This window comes from Diabrotica undecimpunctata, chromosome 5 (genome assembly GCF_040954645.1).
Source record: "Diabrotica undecimpunctata isolate CICGRU chromosome 5, icDiaUnde3, whole genome shotgun sequence".
Lineage (NCBI taxonomy): Eukaryota > Metazoa > Arthropoda > Insecta > Coleoptera > Chrysomelidae > Diabrotica > Diabrotica undecimpunctata.
In genome coordinates, this window is record NC_092807.1 from 152,134,791 (window position 1) to 152,152,396 (window position 17,606).

At 34.2% G+C, this 17,606-nt stretch overlaps 1 protein-coding gene across 9 annotated transcripts in view; it reads left to right on the forward strand.

Moving 5' to 3' along the window:
* Positions 1-17,606, forward strand: part of PIP5K59B (Phosphatidylinositol 4-phosphate 5-kinase 59B) — a 188,674-nt gene extending 171,068 nt beyond the window's left edge. For 6 of the 9 annotated variants that reach the window (XM_072533033.1, XM_072533037.1, XM_072533036.1 and 3 more), the window contains 4 exons: positions 313-514; positions 7,151-7,353; positions 14,794-14,894; positions 17,222-17,606. In XM_072533033.1, the coding sequence (XP_072389134.1) occupies positions 313-514; positions 7,151-7,353; positions 14,794-14,894; positions 17,222-17,266 (551 nt within the window). In that variant the 3' untranslated portion in view covers positions 17,267-17,606. Of the gene's footprint in view, positions 1-312; positions 515-2,400; positions 2,482-7,150; positions 7,354-14,793; positions 14,895-17,221 lie in introns of all 9 variants that reach the window. The other 3 variants (XM_072533039.1, XM_072533034.1, XM_072533040.1) reach the window with 3 other exon arrangements.

Sequence of the window (17,606 nt, forward strand, 5' to 3'; positions counted from 1 at the left end):
ACCGCGTGATCATCTTTTAGCCGACATATTAATTGGCTGAAAATTTGCCAGATTCACAGACTCTACAATTATTATTTATTATTGAACTATCTAATAAATTTTACGAAGAGTCATGGATAATTGAGTAAAGAGTTATGTAGAATGACATTTGAGTAATTAACAGCAAATAATATATTGTATGATTTAGCAGTGTGTATCACCTGAACATATAAATAATGGATTCATTTGACATTCGATGTTTGGTTTTGTTACTTTTAAATCATTTTTGGATATAGCTGTGAATCTTATTTTATTTTTATTTTATTTTTAAAGGTATCGCTCCGAGCTGTTGCAGTACGCCTCCTCCGACGTACGAAGGCTTAGACGACGATCCATCTCACGTGCGGTTGGCAATGGGGGCAGCGTCATCATTGCCGTCGCAAGTACACTCAGGCTCTCATTCCTCCCAATCAACACAATCCTATGTTTCTTTACATCATATCGCTGTTAGAAATTATAAGGACGACTCTATGAGGTAAGTAATTATTTTATTCATTTATTTATCCAAAACGAACAATTTAAACTTTAATCAATACGGAATGCCGTTAAATTTCTCTCCAAAAAGCACTAAATTCTAGATACAACTTAATGAAGATTAGAGATAATTTGTCATAATAAATTCTTTGCATTTTATTTATTTTGATAACATCAATTAATTCGGTATTCGGCTTTTTTAGTGCTTCCAATACTGTTTCAAACTCTACAGAATCAAAATCTTTCTCTTTTTCTTCTTCCTTCTTGTATGTAGGCTTTAAAGCCTGTTTCTTCTTCAATATTAGCTTCTTAAATTGCTTAAATTATTGCCCCATCTTTTTCTTGGTCTGCCAATACTTCTTCGTCCATTTGGTGACTTATCTCGTGCTATTAGCACTACCCTATCCTCTGCCATTCTACTAATGTGTTCGTTCCACTTCTGTTTCCGTTTTGTCACCCATCCATTTATGTCTTCTATATTGCATGCTCTTCTTATGTTTTCGCTTCTCTCCGTATCCAACAGACTTTTCCCTGATATTCGTCGGAGTATTTTCATCTCTGTTGTTTCTAGTAGTCGTCTCGTTTTAGATGTGTCAGGTCTTGTCTCCGCCGTGTATGTTAATATAGGTCTAATTGCTGCTTTACAGATTCTTGTTTTTGTCTTGTCTTAGGTGTTTGTTCTTCCAGATTGTGTCATTAAGAGATCTCGCCGCTTAACTTGCTTTTAAGCTTTTATACAGTAGGTATAAGACATCTCTTGTAGTGTCGTTCCACAGTGATTCTACATTTAATTTTTATACTGGAGCTTATGGTCGAAAAATGTATTGATTGATTCTCAGTTCTTTAAAAGCACAGAGATTAGCCATGAGTTCTCAATTTGCGTTAACATGGTTTTCATTAAATCTTTGTTTTACTCCTATAACTATTTCATTTCCGATTCGTGCATTAAAGTCGTCCATAAGAACTAACGGTTCTTCATGAGGTATTTCATCCAGGATGGTTTGCTATTGTTCGTAGAATGCTTCTCGTTCCTCCTAAGGTTTGCAGTCCTCGGGGCTGTAGATAGATATGACATTTAATTTTTGGTAGTCCATTGTGATGTTCACATATATTATTCTTTCGGAGATATAACGGCAGTTATTTATGTTCATTAAATATTTTATCGACAACTATATCGACGCCTGCTCGTGCTCGTTCTTCTTTCTTCACTCCACTGTATGCTAGAAAATATTGGTTACAGTCTCTTTGGCATTTACCTTTCTTCTTGGTTTCTTGGATTGCACAAATATCTATGTTTTATTTATCAGTTCTTCTATTATCTCTTGGTCTTTGCTGTTGAAAGAAGTAATGTTCCATGTTGCTAATCTGATTGTGAGCTTATTTTTCCTTCTTGTCTTCCTTTTCTTGGAATGGTTCGTCATCTTAGATTCCGTGCTCGTTCCGAGGCTTTATATCGATTCTTTGAACCTTGTTTTCTTTTACAATGGGTAGGATGCTAACCTGGCCCATCAACCCTCCTCTTTTATCCGCGCTTGAGACCGGCTTTGTGCAGGAATATGTACGAATCTCGCTGCTGGATGCAAGAGCGTTCTATCGTCTACCCACACTTCAGAATAAATCCCCGAAATCCTGGTTTCCTTATTGGTCACTAACCATCTACAAACCCCCTAAAAATATTTACCAAATAGACGTGGTTCTGCCTATTGCTCGCACTGATCTTGGTAAGAATCTAATCTAAAGTGAAGTAATGTCCCTTCGTCATTTTTACACTTTATATAATAAACTTTACTTCGATCGCTTAATTGTTTTCTATGTTTATAAAACAGTATAATATATCAACTGAAAGTTGATATCAACACCTCATTATTTTATTATTTTGTACCATAGGATCAACCATTTTGATTATACTGCATCCGAGGTTTCCGAATTTTATAACAACCGCCGAATCTTTTCCCTCTATAGGCACAGGTAGGTTTATGTTTGAAAACCGTGTTCTGTTCCAGTTTTTACTTATATCGAGTTCGTTTTTCAATGCTTAAAGTCATATACGTTTACTGTGGCTAATATGTATCATTTGTGCATCACATTTCTTCTGGTTTGGAGTTCAAGTATTGCTTTTAACAAAAAAAATCTGGTCAGATTCAGGCAGACCTATGGTTTTTGTGCTATTCAATATTAAATTGATTTATTGTTTTACCGTACTTTTCCAGTTCGCTATATATTTTTTCTTTTAAAGTGAGTGCGGGGCTATTTTATATTATTGCAATAACCTATAAAGTGATTTGTGTAGTAAAAAGTTTTAATTTGTGAGTAACAAAAGAAAGCATTTCATACAAAACATAAAATAATTGTGATGAATTTGATTTTTAATTATGTACTAATTCTCTTAGAACAAACAAAGATAAGTAGGTACCTGTAAGTTTAATGTAACGTTTTATGTGCGAGAGCTTACTTGTAAACTCAAGGCTTGTTGCTTACGCTATTTACATCAAAATACACATTTTTATATGACTGAAAATTCTGACAACTATTGCTTTCTAGATATTTTAATACCCTGACAATCAAATGAAATATTAAGATGCGTACAGACTTTGCAGCGATAACCGGAAATAACTTGTAACAATCTATAGGCGGGGTCCCACCAGTCGCGCTGCGCTGCGCCGCGCTGTTTGTTTTGGATCATTTGTGCGCGGAGCGAGCTTGAGCGACTAGTGGGAACGACAAGTAGCGCTGCGCCGTGCAAGTTCAAACAAGAACGAACATTATCCGTTGGTTGTCGGTAAAGTAGTGTAGATCAAAGGAAAGTGCACGTTTAGTTGGAACGGTGTTTGTGATTGAAGACCATTTTTACAGATTATTGTGTTTCTGTACTATCTTCGCGATGAGTTTTGAGTGGAATCATGAAGAAGCTGAAAAACTTATTTAGGCATACAGAGACAAACCGGAATTGTGGAATCCGAAAAGCAATAATTATCATATAAAAAGTAAGAAATATGATGCATGGGTATTTATTGCAGACAATATTGGTTGTTCCGTCGCTGAAGCTAAAACAAAGATGACGTCTTTGTTGTCTTCATATAGAAGAGAAAAGTTGAAAATGAAAAAGTCAATGGGCACAGGCAAAGCTAATTTTACATTTTAATTTCAGTAGACATTGATAAATGCTTTGTTTCATCTCTTTCTTATTACTGGTTCAATCATTGTTAACAGGTACTCGAAATCGTGTAACGACATACGACAAAAATTTTGAAACTGCCCTGCAACTTAATCACTTAAAAGATTTGTTCCATTATAAACTTATCTACTTTTAAATACTGGTGTAACCCAATTACGACGTTTCCTCCGGGTCTTTCGTTTTTCTTGTAAAAAATGGTTAATTACTATAACAGCAGCACTTGCTATTGCTAATTTTGTTTCCATCGTGCGCGCGTAAATAAAAACTGGAACTTATTTGCTCCTCTAGAATCACATGCGCAAAGTTGCGCCGCTCTGTATAGTTCTGCTCCGCGCTGCTCTAAGCAGAGCGGCGCAGCGCAGAATAGAGCGACTGGTGGGACCCCGCCTTAACAACCAATGTATAACATTGAAGTCACTAGCTATATCAATGGATACTAATTGTTTAACAGTAAAATGACACCTCAGTCCATCCAAAGTCAATAGAAAATGAAAGTCTCGAGACTATGATATCTGAAAAACTTATCAGCGTACGAAATTTAGTTTTTATAATATCTATATAAGTTAAATTGTCTTTACATTTGGTTTGTAACATTAAATGATTTCGCGTAAATGAAATAAAACAAAAATAAAAAAACTCGTTTCCACACCACCCTGAGGTAGAGTTTCCGGGAATTTTTTAAGTGGTATCTCCTGCAGGCGTAATTCACCATATAATATATTAAATTAACATAGCTGCTATTACAGTACGGCGAAGAAGTAAAAAAAAGGATGTAAGTGACAAAAATTAAAATAAATTTAATTAATTAAAATTTGTTAAGACCGAAAAAGGGATGTACCTATGTATCAATGAATTTAACGTAAATAAAGATCAAAGTGTCTGGACTTTTATTTATAGTTCAAATACTCACTAACAGATAGAGCTAGACGGAAGTGCCGTGCCAACCCTTATAAATTTAATTTTCTAATTTTGCAGATCAATCAAACGGAACCTATTTTAATTTTGTGTAAAATATGCCAATATAGCAAGATGCCAGTAAAAAAAAACATGTATTATGAAGAAGACCTCGATTTACTATAAAGTTTAAAAACAACACTTACATACTTTTTTACTTAAAGTCTTTATAGTCGTTTACATTTTTGTTTTGATTTTTATTTTTATATATTTTTGGTTCAATTAATCACCTGTCAAATTCACGTCGGACATTGTAGCTACTAATGTGACGTCAGTTCCCTCGTCTATCATCTACATGTAAAAATATTAACATGTAATATACATATTATCACTTGTCAAACCAGTGTCGTTGCACCCTAACTCTATTTTACTTTATCTTTGATACCTTGCGTTTTTAACAGTTGGCAGCCCTAATTTTCGACCATTTTTCTCAGGCAAACTTATATCATCATATAAAGAAAAAAATTAGCTCTAATTTGATACAAAAAACATGCATATACGTCATGAACAGCGTATTTTATTTTCAAAATACATAATAATATGTAATAATTTTAAATATTAAATATCATAACGCGTAAGGTTCAGAACCAGTTGGAATAAAAACCGATGATGTGCACATAGTCGCTGTAAATGTCGCCACAGAAGTTATTCTTCTATTTCGTCTGTGGATTCGTGTATCTCCATCGATATCGTGACGTGCAACGTGTCATGTGATAGCTTTTAGTGAATAAAATATGATTAAATGAAAAATCAAAGATAGCAGCATGCACAAAGGGCACAAATATATATATCTTTGCTCCTATTGATCTGATGGTGACGTGCAAGATAATAAATAATATTCTATATTATTTAATCCTAATCTATTTGCTGAATTTTACAATATTACGTAAGAAATTTTACCCCTCATCATATTACAGCAATATGAATACGAAGAATTAGAATTAAATCGAAATTTTTTGGCATGATTGCGCTTCGTAGAACTACTTTATAATCATGTAAAAATCTAAAGATGCTGAGAATATCTCTTTATACAAAAAGAACGGCCAACGCTCCAAATATTGCTTGATATCAACAAGTCGGTAATGCTTGATCGGTAACATGTCAAAACATTGGTGGCAAATTACAGAAACAAATATTACCAGCAGAAATTAAGATAAACCGAATAATTGCATAAATAATTGTACTTACTTTTGATCACAGAGAAATTGGTCTAGACCTTGGAGAGAACTGTTTATATACATCGAAGTTTGCTGATTACGAGGTTATTATAGTAAATGATAAAGATGATCTGAAATATATGGCAAGGAATCTTCAAGAGGAATATAGAAAGTGGGGTTTAGAACTTAATACAGCAAAAATTAAGTATATGCCAATAGTAACCGAAATGACGAACATCACATTAGACGATAATGATGTCTTTTGACCAATACATGTATCTTGGAATGGTTTTCGACTCGATAGGGAAAGATGATCAAGAAATAAAAAAAGATTAACGCAAGCTAGAAGAATAAACCCTACATCTACCGGTGGGTAAACTGAAGTCCTTCAACCCTAGAGGCCAATGTTCTAACCTCAAAAAGGTCGTGATTGATGATATAATAACGAGGGCAGCTCTTTGAATGCAGTCCCAGCGGTAAAACTTTACAAAGATAAGTTCTGTCTATATTTTAAAATAAAACTTACCGCAAAATGCGATTTTTCGTCACAACTGTATTTTAAGGACTAATTACTTAACGCCTCCAGCCATCGCAACAACAAAACTAATAGGTCTCAAAACTAGGCGACTATTTTAGATACAATTTTGCCAGACAACTTAAAAATAAATGATAATATATACATTTTTAATGGGTTCTTCGAGAAGAAAAGTGTATCTGTGTTTATAATACGCAATTGGTTTCGTGGCCGAAGTACTAGGTACTATTAATTTAGTCTAAACATAGACGAAACTAACGATATGGGAACTCGAAGTAGGGCGGAGTTAGATGTAAAAAACGGTTTACGAGGTTATATTTACAAGCAAAATTTTAAGGGTCGTTATTACTAGAAAAACGAAAACGCTACAAAATGTAAACTGTTGATACACAAGAATCAGAAACAGATAATGTGAAGTAATTATATAGACATAATATTTAACCAAAATATAGCGTTAGTGTATTAAATTATCAAACATTTAAGAAAAAAAAATAGTTTTCAGTGTTATCAGAAGTTATTCATATTCATTATAAACCATTACTATATTCAAAACATAGGTTAATTATAACATTTCTTCATTATGGTTAAACGACTAAGCTGTGGCTGAATAGCAAATTTATAGATGAAAATAGGTTTTCATCCATTATTGACAAATTACTTGTTTAGAATTTAGAATTTAAATGGCCTATTCAAATTTGCTATTCCGCTATTAAATGCTTTCTGAAGATAGTAAATTTAATTTACTGTTTTCCTACACTTCCCTATCCGTTTGCTTATGTTGACGCCAGTTACATGTCTGTATATGTTTTATTGTAGCATAAGTGACATTAAGCTAGAATCTCGTCCAGAAAACAAATCATCATCGCTTAGTGTAGAATCGGGCAGTTCAGGTGCGGGTGGATATTCGAGTCATTCCAGGGGGTTGGCATGGACTCCCCCGACCTCCGTTGAAGGCTCCACTCCGACCTGGACTGAAGGTACACCCTCTTTTACCGAATCATCAAGTAGTGGAGATATGGGTGAGTGATGACACTACCGGATGCGACGAGTGTCTCGGGTTTTTCTTAATCAATATTTCGAGTTTTCTGTTTACATAGAATACATAAATATACTCACATAACTTCTATTAATATGAATGTTCACCAAAATATATTAACCTTATAGACTAGTTCCAGGTTTAAGTAAATTAGTATGTTTATTTTGGTTCCCTTGAGTTGATTATTTAGACCCAAACATTTGCCGAGCAGGAAGACTTCTTTTATATTATTTTCTTTGTTTTATGTAGTAATTTATCATTTAAACTGATCTTTTTTGGGTATTTTGTAATTACTAATACCATAACAGTATTATAGATCTTTAAATTTGACAAATTCAACCCTTTACTATTCTTAAGCCGGTTTAACAAACCAGTGATCTTAGTGAATAAAGATGAAATATTATAAGTATTAATAATACAAACTTGAAGAAGGAAACGCTCAGGATGTACCCTCTACTTTTCACTTATTTATTCCCACATTTAGTACAACGTGCCAATTATTAAAAACGGGCGAAGTTTCTTAATTTTTTTATTTTCCTGGGTAATTTTATTTCTGTAAATGAGGTCGATTTAATATTTACATGTAGTTTAGCACTACGGCACTTGTATCTTTACTCTACTGCACTATCCTTTTCCAATTATTACTGTTTTCTGCCGAATTAAACCGCCCCCTTAAACGCCAAGCTGCTGGAGGTTACCCATTACGTCATCTAGTGCACCTCTTTCGTGGCTTTCGTATGAGTCACCGGTTTTCCGGTTTTAGATAGTAAGCCTTTTTCTTATGTTGGGTTTTTTTCACCCTTTGATCCTCAGTAATGTGGAGCCGAGATAGTTAAAGGAGGCTGCTTCCTCTTGTCGATGTAATATAAATACAGATTATAAATACGCCGACTTTTACATATCTAATGTGCTTCTCTTTGACACTTAAAGCTCCTCATACGGCCTTATTCTCTTTAATGAGTTTCCACATCCTTCGCAGCGATCTTTTCATATAGACTGATGCTTTTGATTTCTCCTCTCCGAGTTCTGCATACCGCAGACTTGTCAAGCCTTCACACTGACAAAAGACCTCATGAAGCCTTTACACTGACATAAGACGTGCACAGTGCTTTGCTCTTGTTATAGACAGAACCGACAACTATCCTCTTTCTTCAAGCTCATATGACTCAAATGCTTATTGAGGATCTACCCTCTATAGCTAACAGTCAGCAGGTCCACTATCAACAGGACATTTTTTCGATTGTGGGTCAGTACGTCGACTGAGAATTTGGCTGAATGTCCCTCTTTAGCTTCTCTGTATCCTGGTATATTTCTCCACTATTTTAAAAACTTCTCTGGTACCTATTTATCAATGGCTGCTGTTTTGTATGTTTTCGCAACCTAAAAGCAGAGCTTCGAGTCAACTAATGGCGCATAAGCGCCTTCTCGGGCTAGTCTATTCCGACTTACAACCTGGGAGAGGGTACCCAAACAGTCTAACACAAATTTTGGACCAACTTGCATAGAACTGAGTGCTACTAGATCTGCTTGACTATTGGGGTATATCATTACTCAGCCATTCTCTAGTTGCTTACATGTTAGTGTCATAGCACACCTTTGTATAGCGGAAACTTTTACCTGAAATACCCCGGCATGTTCCCAAGCTTAACCGAATTTCTGGCCTTGGTCTTATGCTATATATAGCAGACCCCATACCTTCAACAATTTTGGAGCCGTCTCATCTATACAATAACTTAAGTTTGCCATTACTGGCGGACCCGTTTCCCAGTCTTCCCTCTTTGGTATTATAATATTAAAATGATTATCAAAGCTATATCTTCGGTCTACAGGCATGCCTAGAATGGGTCCACCTTTATATTATAAATACAAAATTATCCAACTTTTTTGCTGCCGTTTCGGTCCATGAAGGACCAAGAAGATTTTGTCATCTTACTCATGACTGAATTTTCCTCCTCTGTCAGTAGGTTTTCATTTTAATGGAATGTTCCTCTATTTTTTCTTGTGAACCCTTGCTAGCAAGGCGAGGAGCTAAAATACTGAAAGGGATAAGGTTCTTGGTAGATTTCACCTTAACTCTATGACCTTGACGATCCTGAAGGTCATAGGTGGAATTTCCACTTGTTAAATATGTTTTTTAATCCGGTTTGTTCATTTTGAATATCATGGTTATCTTGATATTGAAAAGTGAATGCATGGGTAAGTCTTTCAGTAAGTCTACCCAACTTTTTAGTATAACAAAATTTGTGTTATGTTATAGGACATTTAAGATTAGGTTGGGATTGAATTTATTTTACATAGTTTAGAATTTTAAATACCTATGTACGTTCTTTTTAGAGATCATCCACTCTTACAGAATTTTGCAATATTACGATTTGACGAATTTATTTTATTAACTAGGTATGTCTTTATTTTCTGTCTTAGTTTTATTGAACATTCATATTGCTTTTATGGTGTATATCAACAATTATGATTAAACACAATATATAAACTCGAAAGATTGATACTTCCTCTCACTTGTTTCTTTCCCTGGTTGCCTTAGTTTGAAAAGTTATAAACGTTTATATAAAAATACGTTACTAAGTCAAACTAGGACATCTAGTATTTCCTTAGAATAGTACCCTATACACTAACTTCTGTGGTATGCGCTAGGCTGACCATTCCATCGCAACAAATAAGAATGAATGGGTGATTTTGTAGAAATTAGAGATTTAAAAATAAACTGAGTAAATTTATTTCTGACTGATTATTATAATTGATGAAATTGTTAACAATTAAAGGTTTTTATTGAAACTTTTTTTAAATTTGACGAAGAAATAAATTTATATCTTATAACTAATTGCAAAGAAGGATATATAATGTAGATTCCCAATAATTTTTGCATGTTTTTGAACCATATGCATATTTGTGGTAGTGGAATATTTTAAGGTGTTAACAAAGTTTATGGTGGAGATTAAAAGTAAGCATTATCAACTTCAAGTTTCAGTAGGAGGTTCTACTTCTTGTTAGATAGCCAGTTTGTCTTAAATATAATTGATATTATGTGACTATGTGACAGTACAGCATACAATATTTTTCTGGTTAACGTTATTTATATTGATTAAGTAATAGAAACACGAAACCGTTGTTTCCTATATAACGAGTATTCCTAAAGAAAATAATCCAAAAAACATCATTTTCAAAAATAGTGTTACTTCTACAAAGGTTAAATCAAAGAACAACCGAACACAGAGAAGCGACAGTCCTTTGAAGTTACGTGGCCAAGCCGCCAATGACAGCTAACAACCAGAAAATTAATAGTCAGTGGGCATATCACACAATATAAATTCTTAAGAGCGTAGGCGCAAAATTTCGGGCCAATGTTTTTTAAATGCATTCATTTTTTTCGAATCCTGAAAAAACTAATAAGTATTTTTGAAAAATTTAAACGCAGAATGAAAGACTACATTATTACTGAGGGCCGAAAGTCCCTGAAAACTTCTATAATGTTTATTTTAATAAGTTACAGGGGTGAAAAAAAAGAGAAAATTTAGTGTGATTTTTAATTTCAAATATCTCATTCAAAAAAACTTTTTGTTTATTCTAAGGGACTTTCGGCCCTCGGTAATAATGTAATCTTTCATTCTGTGTTTAAATTTTTCAAAAATATTTGTTAGTTTTCTCAGGATTCGAAAAAAATGATTGTATTTAAAAAGCATTGGCCCGAAATTTTGCGCCTACGCTCTTAAGCGAAACAAGAAATTACTAAAAATCTTAAAATTACAACAGAACAATCCGCGAATCGCACAAATATATCCAGACATTTTAAATATAAATTAAACTTTTAACTATAAACTATAACTATAAACTTATATATTTAACTATAACTATAAACTTTAACTATAACCTTTTAACTATAAATAAATTATATAAATGGTCAAATGCACTTGTGTCGAGTATTTACCATAGACGCCTACGGACTATCGAAAACAACCAGAATTACGGAATAAGCACGTGTTTTTGACAGTTACACAACCAGAATCGGGCATGCGTATACAAAAATGGTACACGCTTTTGGATCGTTGCGTCGCTTCTATGTGTGTTCGATTATTCTATGGTTAAATGGTTAAATCTATTTGATTATGAAAATCATATAACGTTTATATCTAACAAATTTTGGACTGAGCCCAAAGACAAAGATTGAGAGACTGACAAAAGAATTTTATACATTGAAAACCTTTACTAAAAACTAAAACAGTTTAGTTCACCCTTTCACAAATTTTTAGGCATTCATAAGGATAAGGACAGAAAAAGAAAGATATTAAAAAATGTAATCAAATAGCTAATATAATGGAAAATAATTTGACAGTGCACAATGTAAAAGCATTATTAAATACGCTTAACTCAAACTAAAAAAATACATTAATCTAAATTCCGCCAAAAAAAAAAAGTAATCTGGTAGCCATAATGGTATGTTCAAGAAAACATAATTCATATCATCATAATTTTACAACAGATAACAGTTCGCACAGATCAAAAAGATTAGCAAATGATTAAAAGAAGATGAAAAATATAATTTCATTCGGAAATGGAATTAGAAGAGATTTTAGTTTTCAGAGCCTCAATGGTTTGGTAAACATTTCCACAATGTGCTTCTTTTGCCGATTGGTGACTCATCTCTTACTATTTTGACGACACGGATCTCCTCCATTCTGTTTATGTGGTTATTCCATTCCTTTTTTCTATTTTGTGTCCATTCATTTTTACACTGTACGTTACATTTTCTTCTAATGTCTTGACTTCTCTTTCGATCTCTCAGCGTATTTCCTGTAATTCTTCTCAGTACTCTCATCTCTGCCGTTTCCAGTAGCCTTTGTGTTGTGGCTGTGTCGGGTCATGTTTCTGAGGCATATGTCATTATTGGTCTTACACTGGCTTTATAAATTTTTGACTTCATCTCAGTGTTAATGTGTCTGTTTCGCTATATAGTGTTATTAAGGCATCCTGCCAGTCTATTTGCTTTTTGTACTTGATCTCTCACTTCTTTGTCCAGATCTTCATTGCTGGACAGTGTAATTCCCAGGTATTTTATTTCCATTACTTGTTTAATACTGATGCCATTAATTTCTATTTTACATCTGGTTGGTTCTTTGCTGACTAGTATTGTTTTAGTTTTTTGAGATGAGATTGTCATATTAAATTCTTTTGCTCTTATATTAAATCTGTGGACCAGTTTTTGCAGACTATCTTTATTCTGGTCCATTATTACCGGAACACACAGCCAAGTTGCTTTATTGTACTCTGGCAGTTGCTAAAACGGCCGTTTTCAGTTACTAACTCATCAGTTGTCGACTTCAGAGTGTTCAGTGTAGCTCGACTCTATGAGGAAACAAATATTTTGACTGAGTTCAATCTTTTTTTAGTCACATTTGAGCACAAAAATTTACTGCTAGCAAGCAGCTCTGGGTTAAATATTGTAGTAGTATTTTCGTGGGCTTGACAGTCTAATGGTAGGATCAGGAACCCTTATTCCTACTCGGTTTTTTGTTTTTGACCCTTCTCCTTATAGTGCCGTGCACCTATAGTGCGTTGGCGAACTATCTTAAGGCCAGCCGTCTGTCTTTTGCGGCATGCAAATGCTCGCCAGTGTTATTTATGCCTGCCCAGTTCTTTATATTCCGTAGCCACGATTTTTTTTGCGACCTACTCCCTTTTTGCTCTCAATCATCCTTGGATAATTAGTTGAGGGATTGCGTATTTTTTTCCTCTCAGGACATGACCGTTTTTGACAAATCAGTATAAAACCTGAAAGTGATTATTGGGATTTCGTTTTTTGGTAACTGGCACTATTTTATGATATTTAGTTTGAGTTTTGCTCTATATAATGTCTGTGGTCATCCTCATAGATTTCGTTATTCCGATCTTTAAAATTTCTACATGCCCAGGTCAGGTCGTAGGGTTTTACACTTTGAGCCCCTGCTAGCCTAGAGGCAGGCGTATGCAGCGGTGGAATGGATGTATATTACACTGCTATTACTTCTAAGGCTGCAGAGGCATGATGAAATTGTACCAGTGATTACTACATATGCAAGTCATTGCATTTTTTGCCACTATATTATTCCCTTTTACTGCGTTGTTTTGTAACACTAAAACAGCCAATGTAAGTAGCTAGATCTGACAACCGTAGGTATGGGTTAAGATTACGAAAAAAAATACGTAAAAAATCAAAGACAGCTTCAGGAAATGAACCAATGGAAGTTTTTCATCGTGATAAAATGTTCTAACTATTGAACTAATTGTTTTATTGTATCATTTGTGTTTGTTTTATGTGGAGTATTGTCATGGAAATATTGTGTTTGTTTTAGACTTGGTACTACTATAATAAGTGATGTGTTAAACAAGGTTTTGTTATTATGATGTATGGTTGGTACTAACATGACATTTATTTAGTTAAAGTACATAAGAAAGACATTTTTTACTGGTGGTAAATGTAAATATTGATATTCAGGGCTTAGTTTTATTAGTTAAATTGATGAACACTGTGTGTCTTAGCATGATTTGTAACAAATGAGGAATATGATGACAAAACAAAGAAAAGAAAGGAATAAGATGTTAGTGGGATAACTTTAAGTAAAAGAAAACAAATCACACTCGTTTCTTTTATAAAGATTTATCTATATGATCAAACGTTTCAGCTTATAGTTAAACAACAACCCAAAAAAAAGTTTCGACCTACCGCACACTATCTACATTCTCAGTACTTATTATACCAGTTAACTTGCCCAAATGCTAACTGTTTGAAGAATAAGTACATATGTATTATGAAAGCGGGCATAAAAAATGGGGTCAGGATTAATATAATAAAGGAAATTTTTGGAAAGGAAATGGAGCAAAATGTATTTAGATTTAACGTAATGTACTATTCATATGGACTACTGCTACGGCTCGGAATAAACACTTACCATGCACATGCACATATGAAAAACATAATTTTAATATGAAAATCTGCAATGTTGTGTGACCAAAAGACTATAGCCTGAATGTAGTGCGTTTTGACACCACAAAATACTGCGAAATTTTTTATACAAAGAAAAAAGTAGGCCATATAGAGATGATACAGATATACGTATACATAGATATAAATATAAATTAAATTAATTAAGTTAAATAAATACCAAGTTCTAAAATAATGCTAGTTAGCATTTAGTCTAAGCCAAGATTTTTTATATAATTTGTGTAAAAATTTAGTGAAAATGTATAAAAAAAATTGAGTTTTATGTTCTTAAAAAATTTAATTGAAAATATCGACATTATTTTATTTGTCAACATAAATCCTAACTCCAATTCCCATCTTCACCCTACTGTTATCCTTTTTTTGAATTATACTTAATCCTGGCACATTTTGTGAAATATTTATTAGTTTCTATATTACTTATGAATTTGTTAGGTTGTCCAACGACTCCCTTGAGGCAAGGAACCCATACGTCTTCGAAATCTCATCACAAGAAAACCGTGGAACACGCTATCAACTGTCTTACCACTGAAATGGTAAGTAAATTAATTGCCTATATATATATATATATATATATATATATATATATATATATATATATATATATATATATATATATATAACCTAGAGCTAAGATTAATACTATTATAAAAATTAATATTAAACTCACCAGTCTTGCGGGTTGAACCGCGTTGATTTTCGTTGCACCGAGCTTTCGACGTCCTCTCTGATGTCTTCTTCAGGGCTTCCGAGGTCTCAGTCTCCCGAGCTCCCAGACGCTACTACACTGATCAAAATAATCACTTCACTACTATATCTTCTTCTTACGATGCCTATCCTTTCCGGATGTTGGCGATCAACATGGCTATCCTAACTTTGCTTGCTGCTATTTTGAATAGTCCGGTTGTCGATAAACCACTTTCTCAGGTTTTGAAGCCAAGATATTCTTCTTCTTCCTGGTCTTCTCTTTCCAAATACCTTGCCCTGAAGAATGAGTTGCAACAAGCCGTATCTCTGTTCATTCCTCATAACATGGCCAAGATATTCTAGTTTGCGCTCTTTGATGGTGTTAATAATCTCGCATTCCTTGCCTATTCTACGTAGGACCTCAACATTAGTCACAAGATCCACCCATGAAATTCTTAAAATACGTCTGTAACACCACATCTCGAATGCCTCGAGTTTTCTTAAAGAAGCTTCGGAAAGTGTCCAGGCCTCTACTCCGTATAATAACGTAGAAAATACATAGCATCTAATGAGAGAGATTTTGGTAGCAAGTGGTAAATCGTGACTTCTGAAAAGAGACTTCATCATTATGAACGCCGATCTCGCTTTTCCTATGCGTTGTTTTATTTCACTGGAGTGATCCCATTGGCTGTTAATGTTGGTACCAAGGTATGTGTAGCTGTCCACTCTGTCAATTGGATGTTGGTTAACCAAAAGCTGTGTATTTAATATTTCGCGCTTACTGACTACCATGTACTTTGTTTTCTTCGTATTAAGATCAAGTCCGTGTTCTCTACTTATATCTGATATACGCGACATTATTCTTTGCAAACCGTCCAGACTATCTGCAAAAACTACTGCGTCGTCGGCATATCTAATGTTGTTTAGACGTATTCCGTTGACTAATACGCCTTCTTCTAGTTCGCCTAGCGCTTGCTCGAAGATATATTCAGAGTATATATTAAATAACACCGGGGACAGAATGCATCCTTGCCTCACTCCTCTATCTATGGAGACTGCCTCTGTCAATTGGTCATCCACTTTAATATTGGCTGTTTGGTTGTAATATAAATTATAGATGATTCTTAAGTCCCTATCATCTAACCTCACTTCTTTCAAGATGTTTATAAGTTTATCATGCTTTACTCTATCAAATGCCTTTTTGTAGTCGATAAAACAAATATACACATCACAGTTAACATCCCTGCATCTTTGCATAAGCACTTGGACAGCGAATAGAGCCTCTCGGGTGCCTAAGGAATCGCGGAATCCAAACTGCGTCCATGATACTTGTTCTTCGCATTTTTTATATATTCTGCCGTGTACTACCGTCACTACTATATAGTAGCAGTATTTTATTATGCAACATTTGTATAATTATGTTGTTATACTCTTTTATAACTCTGACGTAGATCAGCAAGTTTTATGGATTTGTCTGTTAGTTGTCTGGTATAACTTGAACGTTAGGTAACCTAACCAAAAAACTAATGTATGGGGTAAGATCCGGTGATCTCGGTGACCATTCTATGGGTCAACGTCGGCCAATTGATTGATCGTGTGGGAAAAAGTATTGTTTAAATAATTTTGGCTCCTCCGTGCATAATATTTTTATTTTTAAAATAAATGAGTTGACAGTGGGGGTAAGAACACTTTATCCACTCATTATATACATCCGCTGGCTTAGCGGATATATATCCGTAAGTTTGTACTTGCCCGACTGTCTGAAGACGGAGGGCATACAAAAATAACGTTATACAGTCTATTGATACCAGTTCATACACGGAAAGTTGACGAATTGTGCTCCTTTCGCCGTTTAAACTCTTATATAAATAGGAAAAGTGAGATGCATAGTACATCTAACACAATTATAACAAAAAAACCCTCCCAGACTAGTTAGAACTCGTAAGAACTAGACATAGAGATATGACAAAACGTATGTGGAATTTATTTTATTAGCATACAAGGAAATTTTGTGCGATACACTGGCAACGCCAACGGTTGTTAATTGATAGGACTGAATGGCGAATAATACTTGAAAAGATGGATGCTCTACTTTAGGGCGGTAACACCAATGATGATAATTTTAGGAACAAAGAAACTGTGTTTTTTAAAATCTAATAAACTTTTTTTCTTTCAGAATTCTTCCATTTTGACAAGTGAACCGTCTCGGGCGAGGAAGTAACGACGTACTTTGGAAAAAGTTGCATAAAGTGTTACTCTGCTAGGCCTTGTTATGGTTAGTGGCTGCAAGCCCTCCAAAGAGATAATATTATCCAGCTGCAGATGTGGATCGTTCGCCGGCTTTCGAGATATAAACCCGCCCGAAGCGTTCAAACATTACCTAAAACTGCTGGTGTTTTTGTGAAGCTTTAATATCAATGTACAAAATTTGGTGGCACGTTTTGTTGTAAAATTTTGCTGCAGATGAACTGTGATGGGATTACAATGTGGCCATTATAAACCTGTCATGATTTATCAGCTTATTATTATATAAATATAAATATATAAGAATTAATAAGTTA